The sequence below is a fragment of the Sciurus carolinensis genome, chromosome 2, assembly GCF_902686445.1.
Source record: "Sciurus carolinensis chromosome 2, mSciCar1.2, whole genome shotgun sequence".
In the NCBI taxonomy this organism is placed as follows: Eukaryota; Metazoa; Chordata; class Mammalia; order Rodentia; family Sciuridae; genus Sciurus; species Sciurus carolinensis.
Window position 1 is genome coordinate 4,560,156 of NC_062214.1, and position 25,619 is coordinate 4,585,774.

At 42.2% G+C, this 25,619-nt stretch overlaps 1 protein-coding gene across 1 annotated transcript in view; it reads right to left on the bottom strand.

Moving 5' to 3' along the window:
• Rab22a (RAB22A, member RAS oncogene family) overlaps positions 1-25,619 on the bottom strand; it is a 63,332-nt gene that overhangs the window by 7,080 nt on the left and 30,633 nt on the right. Inside the window, exons 3-6 of the mRNA XM_047539136.1 lie at positions 13,740-13,821; positions 4,908-4,979; positions 4,719-4,825; positions 4,006-4,115 (exon numbers count right to left, since the gene is read on the bottom strand). Coding sequence (XP_047395092.1) covers positions 4,006-4,115; positions 4,719-4,825; positions 4,908-4,979; positions 13,740-13,821 — 371 coding nt within the window. The remainder of the gene's footprint in view (positions 1-4,005; positions 4,116-4,718; positions 4,826-4,907; positions 4,980-13,739; positions 13,822-25,619) is intronic.

Genomic DNA, 25,619 nt, shown 5'->3' on the forward strand with positions numbered 1-25,619 from the left:
CAGTTCTGGGGACTGAACCCAGGACCTTATGCATACCTGGCAAGTACTCTACAGCGAGCTACATCCTCAGGCCATTAGTAAAATTTTTAATTAAAAAATTACACATTTTAAAAAACATTTCAAGTAGGTAATACACTACACATTAAAAAAATTCACTCAGAACATGCCTGTCCCTTTGTCTCATAGCAGAGCTACCACTGTGACCTGCTGCTGGTGCAGCCTTCTAGGAAGGAGGGACCAAATTCCTGTCCTGCTCTGCTTTCTGAAGCACGAAGGAGAGCAAGTAGTGGGCACTGCTCTCCTCCTTGCTGCTTTCACGCATTACTCGCTGGGGACTGCTCCTCCTCAGCACATGGAGACAGCTGCTTCTTTACTAGCTCCTCAATATGGCATCACATGGATGTACTGTGATTTATCTGACTATTCCTCTACTGATGGATATTTAGTTGATTGCCATACTTTGACATTATTAATAATGGTGTATGTGTGTGTGTTAGATGAACAGGACTGGAGGAGCTAGGTCATGCTATCCTACACTGGGCATTTGTCTGATACACACACTGTATTCCCAGTGTCTGTTTAGCCCAAATGCAAGAAGGACTTGAGATTTAAATTTTGACAGATGCTGCCAGATTGCTCTCTGAAGAGGCTGTGCCACTTTATTCTCCTACCAACGATGCGTAAGAATGAACAGGTTTCACTTTACTGCTCTGTGAAGCATGATGTCAATTTTGAGAGAAACCTTAAATCATCCATCCTTCTACCTGCCTGATAACACAAGGGCTGCTTTCCGTAAAACGGTCTTTCTGATGCCCTCCTACTTCCTACCTCTCTCAAACACCTCAAGACACTGAAATCCACCAGGACACCAGAAGCATGCTACGACATACCGGTTTACAAAGACTGACTCCCTCTAACTAGACATTAAGCTCTTTTAGGTAAGAGATCCTGTTTCTCCATACGGTGTTCCCGTATAGCAGACTACCTGGTGCAGAGGTATTTTGTAAACATGGAACAATGGACAGGCATATCTTCTGATGTAAGCAAGGCTTAGAGGGAAAAAGGCAGCAACTCTCAAGTCCTTGGCCATCAAGCCTTAAGTCTCCAACATTCTGGGAAGTGCAGAACCTATGTGGGCAGCACACTGCACGGTCTCCAATTAAAAAGTGTCCTGCAGGGGCTGGGGCTGTAGCTCAGTGGTAGAGTGCTTGCCCGGCACGTGTAAGGCACTGAGTTCGATCCTCAGGACCACATAAAACTAACTAAATAAAATAAAGGTATTATGTTCATCTACAAAGAAAAATATTAAAAAAAAAAAAGTCTCCTGCAACTTTTCAAATGTCTACAGACACTGTTATGAATAGGTTACAAATTTATTTAAAAGCTTTACTGAAGCTTCTTGTCATTATGTTTTCTTCAATAAATGAAAATTCAAATGCAGTTATCACAGAAGCAGCTATGAAATATGACAAAAAGTCTTTTTAGAATGAGTATTGCTAGAAGAAAACATCTTCATCATCTGGGAATAGGCAATGGTTTCTTAAACAGGAACTAAAATCATATGCTGACCATAAAAAAGAAGGACAAATTGGATTAGATTCAGATGAAAAACTTCAGTTGATTGAAGATTGATTCAAAAATGAAAGTCAGGCCACAGAGGAGGCGATATTTCCAATACACATAATCAACAGGGGACTAACATCTAAAATAAAGCAGCATAGACATTAAGAAGGCAGGTGCCTGAAAGGAAGGCGGCTCAATCAGGCGCTTCACAAGAGAGGACGCTCAGATAGCACAGAAACGTGAATGAGGGTCTGGACGGGCTCTCGGCTTCATCAACACAAGGGAAACACAGTCCACTACTTGCCTAGCAGAGACAGAAGAGCGGAACCTCACACACACTGGTGTGAGCATCCACTGGCACAACCACCACTGTGGAAACTAGTGGTGAAATCATATGAATACATGTAAATCCAATGACCCAGCAATTCTTCTTTTAGGGAAAAAGGTATCTAACAAAAATGTGTACAGATGTTCAACCAAAGGACATGACCAGAATGTTCAGAACAGTGCTGTAATAGCTCTAAATTGGAAACAACTGTCCAGATGCCCATCCACAACAGAATGGATAATTATACCATGGATACTCTCCTTCGTCAATCCCCTCCTTCAACTCTGGACACAGACACACACTAGCTATGAGAATGAACCTTCTACAGCTACATGCAATAATATGGATGATCTAAAAATGTAATACATAATAAAAGAAGCCAGACACAAAGAGTAAACAGAAAGTATTTTAAAAAATATAAAGCACTAAATAGATGTAAAATGGTACTGTGTAAAACCACTCTGAAGAGTTAACAGTTATCCTGGGGGCAGGAGAGCCACATCTCACCCTGAGTCCACGCACAGGCTCCACTCCACTGGGGACAACACACTGGTCTCTGTGCTTCTGTAGGTACACTTTACCATATGAATCTTCAACACAGTTATGCCAGGCACTGTGCTCATGCAATGTGACAGCACCCAGTGAGAAATAAACCCGATTTCTACCTCTGTTAATTGTTCTAATCTTTGTGAATGCTAGCTTTTTCTTTTTCCTTTTTTTGGTGGTACAGAGGATGGAACCCAGGGCCTCATTCGTGCTAGGCACGTGCTCCACTGGTGAACCACGCACCCAGTCACACAGTTGGTACAGTTTACTACCATCCTTCTCGTTTTTTTTAGGGGTACTGGGGGTTGATCCCAGGGGCATTCTCCCACTGAACTACATCACAGCCCTTCTTAAATTCTGAGACAGGGTCTCACCAAGTTATTCAAGCTGACCTTGAATTCACCATCCTCCTGTTTCAACCTCCCAAGTTGCTGGGATTACAGGCATGTGGCACTGTGCTTAGTATAAGTGGCCAAATCTAAGCAATGGACACATTACATAAAAATCCAAACCTCTGAGCAAACTACAGATAGCAACACAAAAGCAAAACAAAAGTGAACTATAAAATCCTTGAAAACAACCTCCACAACTGGGCACCGAGAGGCCCCCAGGGTTTCCCCTGGACCTGTTCCACCTGGCCCTGGTGGGCACTGGAGTTCATGACCCCTCCCCTCTTTGGAATGGCTAAAAGCCTTTCAGGTCCATCTATCTCAGATCTAAAGCAGAGGCTGGGTCTTAATGGGTGGGTGCACTGACCTCCTCCACCAGCCTGCGGCCTGCCATGTCAATGTGAGCTCCCCCATCCTGAGAGGGTCTGCTCTGCCAGACTTCAGCTGGCAGCACCTCCTCAGAGGCCTGCCCTGACCACCTGCAGGTGCTTTTTCACTTCACCCTGAATGATTTTCTTCCTCTTACTATAATCTGAAATGATCCTATTTATCTGGTGTTCACGTTCTTTCTCCCTCAGCAGAACAAGCACTCTGAGAGAACAAGGGATGTGTCTTATCTTCTTCATACTTTCTCCCCCGAGCCTGGAACGGTTTCCAATAAATACTTTGATGAATTTGAATGAAATGAATAAACATAGATACAATCTGTAGAGGATCCCAAAGGCATGCAGCAGCCTCTCTCCCATCTAGTGTCATCGTGTAACACTCTGGAAGGGGAAGTGGGGGGGTGGGAAAGAAGTCCCCTTACAGGGGAATTACACCTGCATTTTATTTCCTTTTATTTTTTTGTTCATTTTTGATAACCCTGGATGACTAATTAAAATAAATGTAAATAGAGAAAGAGGGAGAGACTAGCTTCTTTGACCTCATGCCCTGTGCATTATGTTATTCAGCAGCGGCATTCTTTCCAGTAGAGCCATCGTCATCATGCAGCAGCTCTCTAGCAATTACACCTCGATAGGAAAGCTGGCTGTTTCGCTTGTACTCTCAAGTCTCATCTCACTGACGACAGCATCAGAGACTAGACCACTCAAAATACGATGGGCATTCTAACCAGGAAGATAATTCTGTCTGAAGGTGTTCTGCACAGAGGGATCCCAGAAGCACAGAGATACTCACTAATTTCTATAAAGAGTTCATTTATGTTTATCGCATTTTTTGCGCTGGTCTCTACAAAAATCGCGTGAATGGAGTCAGCGTAGTCCTTAGCATCTCTCTCCATGACTTCTCTGCAAAGCAACAATTGTAAATCAGAACTTCTACCCGTTAAGAGCTTATGTTATCCCCACCTACCTGGTCACTAACAGGTAATGATGACAAAGGATGTCCTGAATGGCTCTGTGAGCCCTGACACGTGGTCTTCCCAATTACACCATTTCTGGGTTTACACAGACAAAACCTAGCACCACTAACAAGGCAGCTAGTGGAATGATTAGGGCAAAGTTTTCTACTCCCATCCCCCAAGTTAAAATTAAAAAAACCCATGCTTTGGGAATTATGGAAATGGTAGAGAAATTTCTAATAAATGTGCTTTCCTTATTCAGTTCTGTAACAGGAGCATGGGGGCTGCACTGATCTCAGATAATGCCAATTGTGATGTGACCAATGTTCAAGTAAATTACACACCTGTCTATAAATGTAATATGATTTGTTCCAAATGCCTGAAATCTTAATTTTAGTTTGAAACTTCAGGACTCCAACCACATAACAAAAAGGAATTTTTCAATGTCAGAGATTAAAAAAAAACAAAATCAAGATTCTTACACTGGATATTGCTCATTAAGAACAGGAACACATAATCGGCAGTGCAATCTCTTTGTCTAATAACTTACCTGACATCGATAAGATCACACTTATTTCCTGCAATGGCAACTACAATATTAGGTGGGCCATGCTGTCGAAGCTCTTTAACCCAGTTCTTCAATGTTGAAAATGTCTCCTGTAACACAAAGGGAGAAACTGGAGATCAAAGCAACTAAGAATTTACAAAATATTCTAAGGAAAACTGAATATAGTCTTACTTCTTTTGTGATATCGTAAACGATTATAGCTGCAGCTGAGCCTCGGTAGTACATTGGTGCTAAGGCACGAAACTGCAGAGGGGACATAAACGACAACATTGGAAAAACTGGTTAAATATATATTTTTTTAAATTAGACTTCAAAGTCCATTATCCCTGCACAAAAGGTAATCTTTCTCTAAAGACAATGATGACATCATGTTTTAAAGCAAATGAACCAGTAATTACCAGAGGCGAAAACTTGTAATGTAACACTGAAATGTCTCTCAGAAGATAGTTTAGAATACAGTTTTATAGGAATTAAATATGGTGCTATAAACAATTGATTCAGCTAAAAAGGCTTTTTAATAGAACTTGATGTTGTAATTCCAAATTCATTTGTTCAACAGTCCTTTAAACTTTGGCTTCCCAAACTATCAGGGAGAAAAAAAATAATGCTGTGAGTAGTTCTCCGGAGAAGTGCTGCACTGGTGTCACAGAGATCACCCTGTAATCCAGACGCTGACTGTCCTAGACAAGAGCACACATTTAAATTCACTACTCAAATGAGTCTGTAACTTGCTTTCTTGATATCTCCATCCATGTGGCAAGTCCCAAATGCTGGGTACATGTCTCATTTCACTTCCACCTCCCCTCCATTGAGCACGATAGGGACGAGAAGAAAGGAAGAGGAATAACCGTTTCAATAGCTAGGATGCTTTAGCGGGCCTTTCTTTTGATGAATGCCAAACAGGGAATGTGAAACACTTTTCCCAGTCAAAATGTGGTTCTTGGGCAAATGTCCTGGTGTAAGCACCACCCAAAGAATGTAAAGCCAAAGTTTACAGACTAGACTTTTGTCTATATGTGATCTTCCCCTTATACCCCAGCTTCAAAGGTGAAACATATGTCATATTGTGTACTGCATCCTGCTGTTTCTGGCAGCTCATCCCCAAACATGGCAGGATGTCCTCACAGGAAAGCACTGGTGCACGTGCAGCATACACAACCAACTGTAGACTCTGCCACTGCTTTTTTTTGTAGTCTTGGGTGTTGAACCCAAGGGTGCTCAACCATGAGCTATAACCTTAGCCTGTTTTACTTTTTATTTTGAGACAGAGTCTTGCTAAGTTGCTGAGGCTGGCCTCCAACTTGCGATCCTCCTGCCTCAGTTGCTTAGGCCACAGTGACAGTCTGGACTCAAACTTTCTATCAATTGGTTTAACCTTCTGGCTTTAAGCTTTCATGTTACATCAAGTTTTACAAAATGGAGTGAAAAATGTGACTGTGAGCTCTATGAGGAAGACAACCTGAGTGTTCAGCACTCCATTTATCTCAGAGCCTGTAGGTAATCAAGAACTGGAGAGAGCTGGGCTGGGGCTCGTGGTGGAGCACTTGCCTAGTATGTGTGAGGCACTGGGTTCACCACAGAAAAATAAAAAATAAAGGTATTGTGTCCATCTAGGACCAAAAAAAAAAAAAAAAAAAAACTGGTGAGCAAGTGAACACCAGATGTGTATGTCCACGTACAGAAATGTTCATTCATCTTCTTGGAGAAAAAGGCTGCCCTGGGTGAAAGCCTACTTCTAATAAAATGCTAAGTTTTAGAAGAAAACAAAAATAAAAGTTGTAAGTTAAGAAAGCACTACAGAAAAGGGAACTACATCTGGGTGCAGTGGCTACACCTGACATTCCAGCTACTTGGAAAGCTGAGGTAAGAGCAACACCGAGTTCAAGGCCAGTCTTGGCAACTGAGTGAGATCCTAACTCAAAATGAAAAATAAAAAGGGCTGGGAGTGTAGTTCAAGGTAGAGTGCTCCTGGATTCAATTCCTAGTACCACACATGGAGAGAGAACAAAAACAAACAAACAAACAAACAAACAAAAAACAACTACGTTAGGTGAAAAAGATTTTAAATGTTGGACTGACTTGCATGGCATAAGAAGCACACAGGTGGAAGAAGGGTTCATTTCTGATGTGCTTATGATGGCAATGTCCTTTACAGGGTTCTTTCTTCTTCTTTGTTTAAAATTGTAAGGTAAAATTCACATGAGTAAAGCAAAGATCTTAGCCGTGCAACTGATAAAGTGATGAATGTACACATCCATGGAAACCATCCACAGGACAGCAACTGTGGAATTTAATGTCCCTGTTTAACCTTGACATAATCTTTTGTCTTGGAGCCTACTTCCTACTACGAACACGACCACGGTAGCTGTCTTCCGTCTATGACTTGCGTAGAATATCCTTGCCATTCTCTTATTTTCTTTGTCTTCATAAATAAGGTCATCTCTAACCAGCACATGGTTGGGTTCTGCCTTTGGGCACCTCTGACAACCTCTGCCTTTCAAGTGGATGATCTGGTCCTTTACATTTAATGCACTACTGATGTGCTTGAGTTTACACTACTTTACTTTACATGTGTTCATTTCTTTCTAGATTCCTCTGTTCTTCCTTTACTCCTCTTTTTGGATTGGATATCTTCTAGTATTACATTAATTCTTCTGTTGACTTTGTAGCTATATTTTCTTATATCACTTTTTAACTGTTCTTGTAACTAGTATACATTTTTGTAGTCTACTTAGAATTTAAAAATGTTATCACTTCATATAAAATGTAAGAATCTTGCAAGCATGAATGCTTTTTATCCCACATTCTTTGCGCTGCTTGCCAAATATTTAAAATCTATCTATGCTATAAATTCCACAATCCAATATTATATTTATTATCCAATATTCAATTATCCAATTATCCAATATTATAATTTTAAAATTAAATGACGAGTTGTCTTTTAAGGTTGAGAAGAAAAAGTGAGAGTGTCTCATATTTACTATTTCCAGGACTTCTTATTTCTTTCTGTGGATCTTGGTTACCATCTAGTGTCATTTCCCTCTAGTCTGAGAACCCTTCTGTGAGTTGCTGCTGAATCGCTTCTGCTTTTCTAATAGCACGTAGTTTGACTTCATATTTGAAAGGTACTTTTGGCACATTGAGAGTTTGTTTTTTTTCCTTTCAGCATGTTAGAGATAATATCCCACTGGCTTCCAGTCACCTCTGTTTCTGTGAGAAGACGGCCATCATTCAAACTGTTCCCTCATACATAATGTATCTTTTATCTGTGGCTGCTTTTAAGATTCTCTATTTCTGGTTTCAGCGGTTTGACCATGATGTACCTAAATGTGGTTTTCACTGTACTTGCATGTTTGCTGAACTTCTTGGTTTTGTAAGTTAGTGTTTCACTAAATCTGGGAATATTTCAGGCATCCTTTCTGGAATCTTTTTTTCTGACCCTCTCCTCTTTCATCACTCCTTCTGGGTCTCAATTATACATATGTTAGGCTATTTGAATTTGACTCAATTGGTATTATTCACATTTTTCTATCCTTTTTTTTTGTTCCTCTGAATAATTTGTTCTATCATTTATCCACTGAATTTTTCATCTTAGATAAAAATGAACTGTGGCTTTCAGTTTTAGCATTCCCATTTGATTCTTTATTATTTTCCATTAAGTGTGAGATTTCTCTTCTGCAGTTAAGTAGTTAAGACTACCCTTCTTTAACTCTTTAAACATATTTAAAATGTGTGCTTTAAATTCTGTGTCTGCAAATTCTAACAACGGGGGATGCTGTTCTCCCTGGGCCCTCTTTTCCTGCTTCTTTGCATGTGTAATAATTCTGACTGTACGCTGGACAGTATGGATGATACAATTAGACTCTGGTTTCTGTTTTCTTCTCTGTGGAGTGTTAAATTACCGGTTAGTCACTGTGAGACTGGCATTATGCAAAGTTAGAGAGGCCTATCAAGGTCTGTCCTTAGTAGCAGGACATAGACTCCATTCCCGAGGCACTGGCCTTTTGAAATTTCAATGGGATGCCCAAGATGTTTACCAATCCCCTCTAATACGGTGGGACTGGATTCGAACTCCAAACTCCAGCTCTGCTGTAATGGGCAGCATCAGTCCCATCCCTCTTCTAGCTGTTGGTCTCTTCCAGGTTTTGAAATGTCTCCTCTGTACATTCATGATTTGGAGGGTCAACCAAAAACTTGAAGAAAATTTATAAATAGATTTTGGGTCTTCCCTCCTTGCTGGGACCACCTTTGTGGAATTTGCTTCCTCTTTTCCCAGATACTCTCACAGTCCTAAACTCCATTCACAAGTGTCATAAGCTCAAGAGGCTTTCTGCTTGAGTCCTAATTGTCCTATGGCACATGGCCTGAGGAGTGTCAACTGGGGGAAAGCTGTGAAGCGGCCGACCATGACCAACACAGCTCCACTGTTCAGTCCCTGGATGCATCTGGTCGCTCTGCAGTACATACAAGTTTTATCTAGAGTTTGTATATAAATTGCTGTGTCCGGGAAAGTTAGTCTATTATAGGGTGCTCTTCTGTCATGCTGAAACTCTTTCCATATCATTTTGGTGTAAAGAAAGAAAATGGAAGCACATATAGAAACTCAAAAGATAGCACATCTGTGCTCCAAATGTGGCTCTAGATCAGGGACAGTAAACTTTAAGGCAAGGGCCAAGAATATCATAGCCTTGTGGGCTGTATGAGTTTTGTCACAACTACTCATCTCTGCTACTATAGAATGAAAACAGCCATGTAAACAAGTGTGGTTATGCTCCAATAAAATTTTATTTACGAAAACAGGCAGCAGGTTGGATTTGGCCCACAGGCCATAGTCTGTTAACCCCATTCTAGATGACCCTAAGTCACTCAGTTCCTGATTTTTATCCTATGAACAATTCCATATATGACTATGGTGACAATAATTGTGTGCCTTCCTGGTGTTCTGACCTGTGGAAACAGCCATCAGGAGAACCACATTAAGAAGCAGAGATGTAAATATTTAGGGTCCGGATGCAGGGTCTACCAGATTCTAGTTAAGCAGCTTTCTTCTAGCTCATCACATGCAGATGGAAAGCATTTGAAGTGTTTTTCTACACTGATGGTGTAATTATGGGATATACTCATAGTGCTCATGTATGTTTGTGCTGTGTTTGTCTCCATGTTACTATAGCAGTCTTTGTTAGTGAAGGATAATTCGTGGGAAAATGTGAAATGAATTCATTTGGTTTGCAACTAATAGGGACAAAAAGAACTCACAGAGGTTGTCTTGAGAAAGTAAGTTTAAATTTAGGAAAATAAGTCTCATTTTACCGGGTAGCTGAAAAAAATTAGCCTTATTTTTACAGTCAAGAACTGATTTTTTTGGATGAACACTGAATCAAAAGTTAATTGATAACTTGATTATGATTATTCTGATAAAAACTATATGCTAGCACAATACGATATCCTTCATTTCATATTTGACTTGCATAGTCTTATAAAAAATAGTAAGTTTTACAAATATTTGTGAGCCCTGAGAAATGTCTGTAGGTCCCTCAGAACTCACTGTCTTCTGAAGCACTTATACCAGCAACCTGATAGGTATTTTTCTCTTCATTTAACAAGGTTCACATAATATTTGAAAAATTCTCCAAATTCTCTATTTACTAGTTTAAATGAAATCACTTTGCAATCAGTTGTAACCTGACCATCATAAAGACAACACAAGTGTCAAAACATAAGGCAACAGATGTTAGATTCAAATGGGAAGGATACACAAACAATTAGTTGATCAAAAAACTTTCATTTTATTACAATTTTTGTTTCCACTGTGAATCTTTAAACTATAGTAAACTAAATAATATACATGCAAACACCAGAAAGTCATCATCTGAGGCATGCACTACTCACATGATGAACGTAGTAGAAGGTCTGTCCTTATCTGTGCCTAAGGAGGGTTAGCAAGCAATTGATGTTAAGCTTGCTGTCACCAACACCATGTGCTAGGGGGCTGAGAGCAGAGACATAAGGAGTCCTGCTCCCGAGGAGCTCAGAGTCTAATGGAAGACATGATAGGAAGAAAACAGGTGCTGATGGCATGCATGAGGATAACTGAAGACTGCTCTCGATCTTAGGGTTCATCTGCTAATCCATCCAACCAGGCTCTGAACATGAGCTCTACATCAGGCGCTGTGCTGGGGGTGGCTGGGAATACAGGGCAAGCAAGACACTCCACAGTCCTAGCTCTGTTTACAGTTTGCTGGGAGAGACTGTCAATAAAGGTAAACAGACAGATATCTAACTATAACTTTTAGCAAATGCCTTGAGGAAAATGAATACTGGCAATTATGGAAAATGAACTGGGAGTTGTGCTTAGATACGGGCAGGTGGGGGTGGACTCGGGAAATTTCTAAGAGTATGACATTCAATCTGAGACCAAAAGCTGGTAAAGGGAGCCTATTGGCAAGGGGAGAGAATTCCAGTGAGAAGGACCAACGCACATGAAGACCTGATGCCAAGGGGTGCTCAAGGACCTACAGGAGGGCAGTGGGTTGGAATTCAGTGGGAGAGAGGGAGGGTGGGCTGGGAGGGAACCAAGGAGATTAGGGGAGCAGGGCATGTGGGCAGAGGAGAGGAGCAATAATCAGTGTTGAAGAGTATTAGCAGGAAAATAGAGGGTCTGATTTTGTTTCTAAAGGACTCTGGATCCTGTGAGAAGTGGCATGGGTCAGGTCTGGGCAGGGGGAACCAGTTAGAAGACTAGGGAATACTCAAGTCAGAGTAAAAGGTGTCTAAGAGCAGGGTGATGGGAGTGGAAAAGGAGGAAAGTTTTAGACAACGGAGCTGTCAGCACAGGCTGATAGAGCAGTGTGGAGAGCTGTGGGGGAGTCCAAGGCAACATCTAGATTTGGGTTTCAGCAACACCAGGATATGGCAACATGGTTACTCATCTGAGATCAGCAGGGGTGCTTAGGAAAGCCCCCTTTAGTCAAGTGACATCAGAGGTGTGTTCTGAAGACTGAAGGAAGTTTTCCAAACAAAAGCTGGGAAGAAGGGTAAGAGGGCATAAACTGGATGGCATGCTGGAGAACTATAAGCAGTCCTGTGCTAGAGGTCAGGCTGGTGGGAAGAGATGGAAAAAGACAGTCTGGCTGTGGCTGGTGTATTCAGGGCCTGGACCGCCTTCCCAGGACAAAGTGTCCTTGACCCCAACCAGCCACAACCTGCCTGATCCTCCCTATACTCAAACAGTCTTTGATGATATGCCCCATGTGTCTGCCCATTATTGAGCAGACTGCAATCTGGCAACCCTGGACATGTGCTCTTGCCCTGCAACACCTGACTGGAGCCAGCGCTCCCCTGGTGGTGGGGGCGGGGGTTCTCCTCTCCTGGCTGCTCCCCCATGAATACCTCCTGTCGAGTTTTGCATTGCATGGTGGTGCTTTGAGTAGTAGAGAGGCAGGTTCACATCTGAGAGCAGCTATTCCTGATGAAGAACTAATGAGAAGTAGGCACACAAAAGGCAGACAAGCTGGCTAATTACAAAACTTCAAAGACCCCTGCAATCATGCCAGCAGAAAGGAAGAGCCTTATGCCCTTGGGTTATTTCTTTTTTCATGTTCCTGAAAAAAAAGGATGCTATACATCACTGTGTACACCAGGACAGGCTCTGATGAGAGCATAATGGGATCTGTACTGCAGCAGGGTTCTTTATGATGATGGCTTTGCTGTACCATCAGTATCTGTGAGGGGTAACTGAACCTTGGGATCCAGCAGAAGGGCATGTGTTTTATTGGTAAGAAGAGCCCCACCAGTTTGGGGCCGACAGGACAAATTCCATGGCTCTGTGTGCAGATAAATGTGGGTAGACTCTGTGGTCAGTACCACTTCTGAAGGACAGAAGAGTGATGGTTAGCAAAGGTCCAGCTATCTTAAATGTCCCATTCTAGATGCACAACAGCAGCATAGCAAGGAGTGAGGAAAAGAAAACCATAAGCAGATCCATCTCAGATGAATAATTGGATGGTAGAACAACATTCAGTGTTAAAACAGAAGAAACCAAACAAAGTGAACTTAAGACATTAAATCTGTACAAATGCACAATGTCTACATCTAGGACAACGGTAATGGCTTGCTTTGTTTTCTTCCATTTGTCTGCGATGATTCTTGTCAGATTTTACACCATACACAGTATCTATGTTGTCTTAGATAAGACTGTGATGACAGACTATTTTTCCTGATTACTTCTGGTGTACTTCTAAGAGCTTAAGATAGCCCTGTGCATCCATCTGATGCTGTTTTGATAGTACTGTTTGAAAACAAAATTAAATGTCTGCTGAATAATGGGGCAGACACAGGCACTGCAGCAAGAAATGGAAGTCAGTGCCCAGAGGGGAGACAGACAGCGGCACATGTTTGTCCCATTCCACCCTCTTCTGACTTGGTGGGCTTCCCCAAATCCCATCTGGCCCCATGCTGCTGTGGCTGGTCCACTCTGGTTCGGGCTGTTCCTTAGGCAGATAACTACTGTGGCCAATTTTATTACCAGTCATTTATTAAGTACCTACTGCAAGGCACTGTGTTAGCTCATCCATTTCACTTAAATCTCAAACTTTATATGCTGTAAAGTTCCCTCTTTAGCTTTTTAAAAGGCAGCTATAAATGAGTTGTGCTTAACTCTCCCTTTCTACCACTAATTCTTTTACATCTTTACTAGAGGATGGAGCCCCAAATTACACACAATGCTCAAGTGGGATTTTATCAGGCCTGTTAGTCAGCATTTACTTTAAGACACTAAAAAATATAAAAATGCCCTCAGTGCCCATTATCACTTTCTCCATCAGCGGACTTTGTGGCTCTAATTGAAAAGAAAAAGGCTGGCCTACACAAATGGAAATAAATGTGTCTCTGGTGCATAGAAAAGAAGTGAGTAACGTGAAATGACAGGGATGTTGACAGTTTAGTTGGCACTCTAATTTGGTTTGGGCCTCAGAAAAACACATAGTAAATTAAAGAGTGACTTACTCGTTCTTGTCCAGCTGTATCCCAGATTAGGAATTTATGTAGCTCATTTTGGTACTGGACAGTCTTGGTCATAAAAGATGCCCTATAAAGAGAGACCTAAGTGATCAGAATACAATTATTTAAAGCACGTTTCCAGCCCCAGTCGGAAATATCACTTAAGACTTAAAGCTCAAACTCCCAGCTCCACACTATATCCTAATTATGTTTCTCTCCCGAGTATTTATGGGATGTTCAGATGCTGGCTGCATATTCTCTGTCCAAATAAAGTATTAGGCACATCTGTCCAACACAAAAAAGGAAGAGTTCTTGGGCTTTAGATTGCCTAAGCTCCAGATCATTAGCCTCCCTTGTAAAACAAAGAAAATATTATTCAAAAGATGTTACCATGAGAAAACTTTTTAAAAATTAGTGTGTCCAGGAAATGTGTGCAGTAGCTTTAAGGAAAAAAAAAAAAAAAAAAAAAGGTCATCTGGGTTTGTCCTCCCCCAAATCCCAAACTACACGCCCACACAAACTGCTGAGTAAGAACTACTACAACCTCAAAATTAATAAAATTAGGAGGCTAGACAAGGAGTTGGAAGAGGACTGGAGAAACAATAGCTGTAGCAAGGTGATCTGATCCATCCTCAGCAGCCCTGGTGATACCTGAGTGTCAGCAGCATACATACTTCTCAGCTGAGATGCCACAGCAGCCCCCAGGCTTCGCCCAGCTCTTGGTGCAGGGAGGAATCAGTTTGTAGATCACACTGCTTGTGCTGAGGAAGGCACTCTGTCCAAGGGGCTCTGAAGGCAGGGGCTCCTATTATTTTGGGGACCCCTACTTTTGGAGCACCTGGAGTAAGAGGCAAAGCCTGTATCTTTTCTGAGGAGCCATGGTAGCCCAAACCAAGTGCTTGGACACTCCAGGGCCTCTAGGACATGGGTTCAGGAGTCCTGCCCCGTGAGTGGGCCTGACTCTAATACCATCTTGTGTTCCCCACTTCACCTAGAGGGCAGCCTCCCAGAAAGTACTGTTTTCCAATCTCCTTACAGCATCCCAGTCTGATTTACAGAACCTAGAGATGACTATTTTAATTTATCCCCCCAAAAATCCTGTGCTAATACAGGAGGTGAAATGATCAGGATGTAAGAATCATAACCCATCGACAGACTGACCCAATTGATGGATTAAAAATGTGAATGGTAACTGGGTGGTACCTACAGGCAGGTAGAGTATGGTTAGAGGAAGTGGGTCATTGGGACCATGCCTTGGGAGATTACGTCTTTTGTCCCTGGCTTCACCCATTCACTCTCCGCTTCCTGGCTGCCACACAGTGAGCAGTTTTCCTCTGTTACACTCTTCTGCCTCACCTTGGGCCCAGAGTAATGGAGCTGAATGACCATGGACTGGACCTCTGAAACTGTGAGCCAAAATAAACCCTTACTCTTCTAAGTTGTTTCTGTAGGGTATTTTGGCCACAGTGAGGAAAACCTAACACCATGAACCATGTCTTCTTTTCTAGTGGATAATAAGTTTGCTGGGGCCAAGGGTAAGGGTGTACTCTTAAATCAAACCCTAATCACTCCAAGCAAGATAGTGAATTCAATGGCTAAGCATCTTCAACCATGCTGGGAGCTTCCAATATTTCTGCACAGATTCGACTAATAGATAATCTTCAAGAAACTGAAAGTTCAAGTAGAATGACTTTTGGAGATATCACTGAGCTTAGATGAGTACCAGAATCCTTAGTTTTAAAGCCTTCAAGTATGACACAAGGAATTTCTGGCAATATTTATATGCATCTATGGCACAGTAAGCAGCCTCCAAAAGAATGACTGTAAGGATGGAGTGGACCAGGAGGCAAGGTCACATTTATTGGAGAGGTACTTTTAATTAGGTATTTATTTGCTGAAAATTTACCCCTCAGTATCCTTAGTGAAGCACTTTGTAGACAGAAGATACTTAAGAGATGGTTATTGTACCAATAACTTCTGGTGACTCACTCTGATTAAATCAGGATGTACAATGTGATTTCTCACTTAGGAAAGATCTAAGTATTCAAAAAGCATTGTTTACTGGGAAGATTAAATGAGATGATGCATGTAGAAGTGTTCTGTAAATTGTAAAGCACTATAGTTATACAAGGTATTATCATTATTATTTAAAGGTGGCTTCAGGAAATATTTTAGTTTAGTTTTACAATTAGTCCTAAAAGCTTCCAACTCAACTCTCCATCAATTTTGGCTGTGGTGTTACACTGAAGAGTGACCACAGGCACCCAAGAGAAGTCCGTTCACAGAACTAGCACAACTAATAAATCCATTCTGACTGCTCAAAGGACAAGAGAAATATGCTTCGAGTAGATCAAAAGCTGGCAATAGCAAATGCAGTAAGTCAATGTTTTATCACAGGATAGAACTCGATGGAGTCCAACCTGCCTGCCAACCATTTCCCTTTAATGAAAGCAGACTTACCACTGAACCAGGAGCCACACAAAACAGCATTTGTAAGGTAATCAAAGGGTCTGAAGGGTTAGACTCTCTCTGACCCTGGGCCACTCTTCCAGCACTCCTGCCTTGCACCTGCTATGCTTCCTCCAGGCTATGCACAGACCTTCTTGTGCCCACAGCTCTCCTTGTAGGTCTCTGACTAATTCTGTGTCTGCTGGCTTCCCGTTCTCTCCTCACTGGCTTCACTCACCCACACTATCAGTTCTTTAGCAATCCTGCCCCTCTTGTTTCAACTACACAGGAAAGCCCCACCAACCTCTCTATCTACTACTTCCAGCAGTAGTAGCAGGGTGGCTCCCTTGCTGGAGGAGAATCACAGCCCTCGTGGGCCAGCATGGGGATTGCACCCTGTGTTACTTGGGTGTCTTTTAGGCCTTCTCCCACTGCATACAGCAATTATACCACATTCTTATGCCTGCTTCCAGCTTTGCCATTTCCCACGGCCCTCCTCTTCAGGGCACCAGCACATTCCATCTTTCTCTGGGGAAAAAAAGATTAAGGACTATGGCTCCCCAAAGTTCCCTAGGCGACATTCCCAGGTCAAGAATGGGCGAATACCCACTAGCTGAGCATTCCCCTCTTCTGACTCTAGCTGAGTTAGAGGTGCCTTGGCATGTTAATCACTGCTGCCTTAGTTCCCCATCTAGGCACCCTGGGCTTGGGCCCCTGCAGTTATCAGATGGGTGTCCCCTCCCTCCACAATAATCCCACTTCTTTGGATGGTTTTCCACAGGTTCTCCCCTGGCCAGATGCTCCTCAATCCCTAGGTATCCACTTGAATGTCAATGACCTCAGAAGCCAGGGTCACCCACCCAAACTGAGCAGCCTTCTACCTGCCTGTTTCCCAATATATTATTTCATTTCAATTTCAGAGCACGGACTATACTGTCTGATCAGCTTATTTGTGCTTTCCTTTTTAAAAAAATTAACCTGTTCGATGTCTAACTCATTCGTAAGAACTGTAGGCTACTGAAAGCAGAGACCTTGCTATGGCTCCTCCTCTGGAATAGGGGCATCTTCCTCATTTCTCTCCTTGCTATTCTAGAACTTGTAGCGCCCACAAACTACTTATCACCCCAGTACTTCCTGAAGCACAATGTGAGAAGTTCCACTCAGGGGCAGGTAAAGAGTCCAGATTAGAGGAGACTTTGTATCTCTAACTGTACCAGGCAGGGCTGGCTACACTACAACTAGCACCCCGCCTGCCTACTCCTGTTCAGCCACCAGATTCAATCCCCCTACCTGAACTAACAAGCACAAAGCAAACTGCACTGTGTCCCTCCATCACTCCCGCCTCTGGAATTCTGCAGAGGAAGAAGCCAGGGCACATCACAGGTGCCTCTGCTGCTCACTATCATGTTCCATCAGGACCTGCTTCCCTACTCTAGCCCTGGCTCAGGAGGCTAGGACAAGAGGGCCACACATTTGTCACCTTCCTCCTCTGGGCTACACAGGTTTCCTCATAGCAACAGGCATTACTGTAGATTTTTAAGAGATTGAAATCTTCAAAAAACTGAAAACAGAAGTACCATGTGACATACTATGCCTCAGTATTTGTCCAGAATTATAGTCGGTGTACCTGAGACACACGTGCACACTCAGGGTTACTGCAGCACCACTCACTACTGCCACATTAAGGGATCATCAGTTCAGGCACCCATTTACAGGTAACTGGGTAGAGAAAATATGGTACAAATACACAATGGAATTTTATTCAGCTATAAAGAATGAAATTATGTCATTTTCAGGAAAATGATGGAACTGGAGAATATCACATTAAAGTGAAATAAGCCAGACTTAGACAAATGTTCAATGTTTTCTCTCATATGTGAAAGCCAGAGGGGAAAAAAAGGGAAAAAGAAAAAAAAAAAAAAAAAAAAAAAGACAGATGTCATGAAAGTAGAAGGGAGACTATTTGGTAGAGGAAGGGTAACAGGGAGGGAGGAGGAGACAGCAAGGAGGAACTGGGAGTGAAACAGATCCAATTTTGTCACATGCATGTATGAATGTGATACAGAGCCATTATTCTGTATGATTTTTATGCACTAATAAAAAAAAAAAGAATGAAGTCTTGACCTATCACATCTGTAAGAACCATTTCTTCCTCCTCAGCATTTGGGTTTGCTTCTTCTGTGCAGAGGCGACATCCTGGGAAATGGTGGTGCCTGTTGTCTCTCTGAGTGGAGGTCACTGAGCTCAGGGGTGGCGCAGGGCAGAGCTCCTGACTGGTGCAGCGATGCAGCCTTCTGCTGCAGCTCCAGTCTCTTCTGCTGAGGATGGCACTCTCCCTGTCTGACTGCCTTAGGGTTAACCATACACTGCAGGCACCTCACCACACTCTATGTGGCCAAGCTGGGTCATCTCCATCCAGCCCCACAACTGTCTCAAATCCCAAGTTCTCAATCATAGAACACTATGTCTGCCTTCCACAGATCAGAAACTAGTCTGCTACTATTCTTTGTCCTTTGTTATTTGCATCCAATTTTGTAGTAGAGCTGTCTGGTTCTTCATTTTATATTTAATCTACATTTGAACCTCAACCTCTGAAATAAATTCAGAAGTTGGACCCTAATCTTTTTGCAGGACTATGACAATTTTTGCCTTCCTCTGTCGCTCAAACTCCAGGATCACTCCTTTAACGTTCAAGTTAAATGATGCAGAGGGTATGATAACTTTAATACCTTGCTTTCTGAAAACCAGGCAATGGCTCCCTGCCATTCAAATGATACATTTTTATTTTCCAGCCTGCCATTTACTTGTCTGATAACCTTATTTTTCACTACTAAACTGTCTCTCTTCAGTCTGCCTAGGCAGATCTTATTAGCTCTTTAATCTAAAATCCCTACTAGCATTATTTCCTAAAGCTAGACTGCCTTTCATAGACTTCTCCATTTTTCATGACATTCTAAAAATATGACTTTCATGTACACCAAGTAGTCATGATCTTTGGTCAGAGTACGTGTTCCCAATGAAAATACTTGCTACAAGGCATTTTAAAAATTTCTTTTCTTTAACAGCAGCAACTCGTTTGGCTCTCCTGAAACATAGATGTGCTACAATATCACACTCTAGAACCTTTCTTGACCATGAGCCGTTTTCTTTGAGTGGCACATGGGATGCTGTTGTCCCCATAATGGTAGGTATTGCCTTGAGGATAAACAATTCAGTACATTTTTACAAAATGTACTGAACATTAACAAAAGACCTTAATTTCTGAACACTTTATATCTCACACAACCCTTGAATCTCTCGGTTATGTATACTGATAGAAGCACCAACGATCAGTGCTGGGTGTGGTGATGCATACCTGTAATCCCAGCGACTTTTATGTCATTTCCTGAAAATGACATAATTTCATTCTTTATAGCTGAATAAAATTCCATTGTGTATTTGTACCATATTTTCTCTACCCAGTTACCTGTAAATGGGTGCCTGAACTGATGATCCCTTAATGTGGCAGTAGTGAGTGGTGCTGCAGTAACCCTGAGTGTGCACGTGTGTCTCAGGTACACCGACTATAATTCTGGACAAATACTGAGGCATAGTATGTCACATGGTACTTCTGTTTTCAGTTTTTTGAAGATTTCAATCTCTTAAAAGTCTACAGTAATGCCTGTTGCTATGAGGAAACCTGTGTAGCCCAGAGGAGGAAGGTGACAAATGTGTGGCCCTCTTGTCCTAGCCACCTGAGCCAGGGCTAGAGTAGGGAAGCAGGTCCTGATGGAACATGATAGTGAGCAGCAGAGGCACCTGTGATGTGCCCTGGCTTCTTCCTCTGCAGAATTCCAGAGGCGGGAGTGATGGAGGGACACAGTGCAGTTTGCTTTGTGCTTGTTAGTTCAGGTAGGGGGATTGAATCTGGTGGCTGAACAGGAGTAGGCAGGCGGGGTGCTAGTTGTAGTGTAGCCAGCCCTGCCTGGTACAGTTGGAGATACAAAGTCTCCTCTAATCTGGACTCTTTACCTGCCCCTGAGTGGAACTTCTCACATTGTGCTTCAGGAAGTACTGGGGTGATAGGAGGCTGAGGCAGGAGGATCACAAACTTGAGGCCAGCCTCAGCAACTTAGCAAGGCACTAAACAATTTAGTGAGACCCTGTCTCAAAATATAAAAATAAAAAGGGCTGGTGATGTAGCTCAGTGGTAGAGCACCTCTGGGTTCAATCCCCAGTACCCTCTCCCCCTGCAAAAAACCAAACCCAAACAAAACAACAACAACAAAACAACAACAAAAAAACCCCAAAACAAAAAAGGCAATATAGAGATTGAGATATGAAAAGACCAGATGTATGTGAAATCTAGTACTGCCTCTAACAGGGATACCACGGCACCTTCAGGATAGTTTGAAGGGTGCAAAGAACTTGACAGATGCTCACAAGTTTCATTAGGATACAAGGGCATGCCTATGTCAAAGTGACTTCAGAAGGGAAAAAGTCTTCCAAGTACCCATCAATTCAATTACTGAGGTGCGTTCCACAGTCACACATGTTGTAACCTCCCTTGAAAGTCCACCATCTGAGACTAGACTTAAGGGCTAACTTACTACTCTGCACAGGGCTTTCTTCCAAGTGGTTGCTATTCAGACAGAGGGGTGCACACAGACCTGTACAAGCTCAGGGTTACCCCAAGGAAATCCTTTATTATTTTTGACCCTTTGCTCACATATTCAAAAACTTTTTGGAAAACATTTAACACCGAGGAAAATATGTATTTAAACACAAGATAACTAAACAAAGAATTTAGCCTCCCCTTTTTAAGTTTGTCAAGAATAACTCACAAACAACTACCCTTTCATAGCATGCACAATAAAATCAAAGATGACAAAGAGAACTGCCTCCACTTGCTGTTCACTGTTGTCAGGTACTCTTTTCATACTTTCCCGTGTGTGGGCCTGTTTAATCTAAAGCCTGCCTCTGGGTTGGGCTCAAGTCATCATCACTGTGTGCATGAGACACTTTAGGGTCAGAGACAGCATGTGGAGCAGCTAGGGTCTGGGGCCAGGCAGCTGGTCCCCCAGCCTGCACTCTGAACATCTGGCCTCTCGCTGCTTGGCAGAACACTGGGCATGCAGGATGGGCAAGACCCATTACTGTCCTTGAGCGACTCACACTGGAGGGGCTGGTCAGGTGAAGAGATACAAAGGCAAATACCCTATGAGATGACTGAAGAATGGACACAGGGTGAGAGAGAAAGGCAAGCCATGCCTTAGTGCACAGGACAGTGGCAATGCCAGGTGTGGGAGGCTGAACCATTCCCCATCCCCACCCAGCTCCACAGCCTAACCCCAGAACTTGTTGACAGGTGACCTCACATGGCAAAAGGGACTTGTCAGATGTGACTAAGTTATGAACCTTGTGGTGAAAGGATACTGGATTGCTGGGGGGAAGGAGGGCCTTATGAAATCACATGATTAAATTTTTTAAAAAAAATTTAACAAAAGGGACCAGGAGGAGTGGGAACCAGAGAAGATAATTTGAAGATGGAAGTGGAGGTGGAGATGGGAATGATGGGCTGTGAACATGGTGGAATGGGTTACAGGCCACGGCAGTCACCAGAGGATGGGAGAGGCAAGGAAACGGTTTCTTGTCAGAGTCTCTGGAAGGAATCCGCTCGGCCAACACCATGATTTTAAGCCAGTGAAACATTTTGGACTTTGACCTCCAGAACTGTAAAAGAATAAATTTGTGTTCTTTTAAGCTACAGTGTTTGTTGTGATTTGTTACAGCAGCAAGAGGAAATGTCAGGGAAGCTTCAGAGAAGAGAGGGACTGTGAACTGAACCTGGAAGCTCAGAAGGGTGTTGGCTGTGCAGATGGCAGGGCAGAGAAACACCAGAACCAATGCAGAGAACTAGGAACATGACAGCAGCAGCCTGGCCGCCACTCAGGGCAGACTGGTGGAGGTGGAGGGTCTCCGGGTGTGAGGTCATGTGTCCTCTAAGCCAGGGTCTCCCTACAGACCAGTGCTCCATTGCTGTCACTTCTGCTGCACCTGAAGTGTAGTACTAGTGAATATTTTAACAAGTCACTCCCTCTTTTTACACTGAGCCTTGTCTAAGCAGTAATACTGGTAGAATTAAAAACCTACAGGTTTCATGGACTAATTTTATTTTTTTCAACAGACAATACTTAACAATCAATATAAAAAGTGCTTACCTGTGTACCATCTAAAACCATCTTGCATGCAATGTTTTGGAAAAGATAGCTGAAAGTGAAGTGGGCCACTGAGAGGTGAAAAAAGGGATGGTTCTGACTTGCTTTAGAAGGTGACTCTGTCAGAGCTCAGGGTCATAATAACTGGTGGGTGAGCGAGGAGGATGTGTCTTTAAGGACCTTAAAGGTCAGAAGCAGAGACACGTACGTAGGCAAGGACTGGAGAATATCGAGCATTTTAAGAGCAGGACAAGATGGAAGGAGTTGGACTGGGAAGGCAGCATGGGAGGGAAGCAAGGTAAGTGGTCCTTGGAAATGATCCTGGACAAAGATGGGGTAGGCTTGAATGGCAGGAAGGGATGAAAGGGACAGTTTGAGACTGATACATGGAAGCCACAGGGTTTTGACTGCGGTTTGGGAAAGAGTTCTCTGCCAGTCTAAGGCAGGCTTCTGTGAGTAAGCTCAGGCAACTATGTGCAGTGAACTATGTCAGTCGTTTCCAAATTATAACTATCACTATCACTTAATTTTTTCAAGAGGTATTACACTAATCTGTTTCAATATCCCAAATATACAAAACAGGTATATACTAAAATGTCTCCCTCCTATCCCTTCAGTCAAACTCTTCCTCTTCTTGAAAACTTGTTTTACACCAGTGTCTTTCTGAAATATTTTAGGTTTATAAAGCATATGTACACATAATTTCTCCTGTGTCCTCTCTTTAAAAAAAAATTTTTTTTTAGTTGTTGATGGGCCTTTATTTTATTCATTCAGTATTTTATTCATTTTATTCATTTGTTATATGTGGTACTGAGAATTGAACCCCATGCCTCACACATGCTAGGCAAGTGTTCTACCACTGAGTCACAACCCCAGCCGAGACCTCCTCTACCTTTTTTAAACACAGATGGTAATATATACTCCATGCTTGTGATTTTTTTTCACTTAATACTACATCTAAGAGACCATCTGAGGTGAATACACAGTTTTCTCCAGCCAGATTTTTTCCTTTGTTGTATTACCTTGAGGGGTTGCACTATAATTTATATCATCAGATCCCTACTGATCAGTGATACTGCAAGTATTAACCTTGTACAACTTTTACCCTGTGTTTGGAATATATAGGTGCTTATCAGTAAAGTCCTGGAAGTAGAATTACTGGGCCAACAGTATGAGATAACAACACACCGGCTAAGAGCACAGCCAGGAAACCCGGCGTATTAGTTTTACTACCAACTGTGTGCCACCAGGCAAGCCCATTAACCTCTCTGTACTACCTCAGTTCTCGCATCAAAAAACTTCATGACTGTCTCCCAAAGTCCACGTGTTGAAGGCTGTCCTCAGAGTGCACTACTGGGAGCTGCTGTGAAACTTCAGCATGTGAAGCACAAAGGGAAGTCATCAGGTCGATGGGGCGTGCACTCAGAGGGGACTGTGGGGCCCTACCCCCACTTGTTTTTGCTTTCTGACCATGGGATGCGTGATCTGCTCCACCACGCACTCCCCCCATGATGTGCCACTCTGCCACCGCCCTGACGAAACAGGGTCAGATAATGATGCAATGGAGTCTCCAAGACCGGGAGTCTAAACAACCCTTTTCTAAGTATTTTTTGCATTTTGTAAGTGATGGAAAGTTGACTAACACGATGGGTTCTTATTTGTACAATAAAATGTAGACTGTAGGTTTGTGGTTCAATGAATTTGAGATTTCCTATTCTCATGTTATTATAATCAAAAATAAGATAAACATTTCCATAACCCAGGAAGTTCCCGCATGCCCATTTCCAGTTAATTCTTGTCCCCACCCTGAACAAACCATGGGGTTTATAAAAAACATAAATGCTAGGAATTAGAGGACAGTAGATACAATGATTTACAAGGCCTTCTCCTTCCCGGGGTGCTGGGGATTGGACATGGAGCCCTACACACGCCAGGCAAGTGCAACACCACCACATTGCAACCCCAGACCTTCAGCAGGTTTTAGGTTTCCCATCTCTAGTTCTGCTCCTGTTTTTCTGACTTCTTTTGGATAAATTACATTTTTTTGGTAATATATCTCTCATATTGAATTTTTAGTATTTCTTTATTTTTTTCAATGGTGTCTCTAGTGATTATAATATGTGATTTTAAATTTCAGCCTACCTCCAAATAATATGCTATTTTGCAAAAAACCTAAGAAACTGACAGTCTAAATTTCATGTATTCCCTTCCCACCCACTGTGCTCTTGTTGCTTTATATTTAACTTTTTCACATGTAACAAACACAACAATACAATTGTTACTTTTGCTTTACAAGCCAATAATTTTTTTTAGACTTTCTTTTTAGTATTTGATATAGGTCTATTGTAGACAAATTATCAGCTTTTGTCTGTTTGAGAATATCTTCATTTTTGAAGAAAATTTTTACTGGATATAGAATTTTTGGTTGGCAGCTTTTTTTTTTTTTTTAAATACTATACTAAAGATGCCATATAATTATCTTCTGGCCTCCATTTTTCCTGCAGAAAAGTCAGTGATAATTCTTATCACTGTTCAGTATATAACCTGTTTTTCACACCTCTTTAGATGGTTTTTAAGTTCTGCTATTTATTTTTAGTTCTCAGTAGTTGAACTGTAACATACCAATGCTGTGGTTTACTGTGTATTTATCCTGATTAGGGTTTGCAGATATTCTTGGATTTGCACACTGGTCACTTTGTCTTTCAAATTGTTTTTTCTATTCCCTTTCTAAAGTCAGTTGTATATATGTGAGTCTAACAGTATCCTACAGTTTGTGGGATTTTATTTTATTTTTTAAACCTTTTTCTTCTCTTTGTGTTTCAGTTTGGACACTTTTAACTGACCAGATGAGTTTAACAGCAGATGGAGGCAGCAGAGGTGAGAATGAGAACTGGGTTAAGGATTTAAGGGACTCTCTGGTCCCACCCCCCTGCACTCCTGGGCCTGGGCTGTGGTGGCCCTATGCTCAGGAGAGGCAGGGATCCCTGTGGAGAGGTTGTTCAGAGATCACCTGCCTCCAAAGGCTCTCCAGTTCACAGGCTGAGTGTTCTCATCTAGGGAGGAATCTTTCCTTTTTGTGTCAGTAGAGGCTGAGAGAAGCCATGGAGTTCTTCTGAATGGCCTGTTACTTTGTGAAATTTAGTTCATTTAGGTTGCTTTGTATATTTGGGTGTCCAAGTGGTTTAAAAAAAAAAAAATCTTGCCTGTTTGGTTTTCTGGATGTGTGGCAGTCTTTATTGTT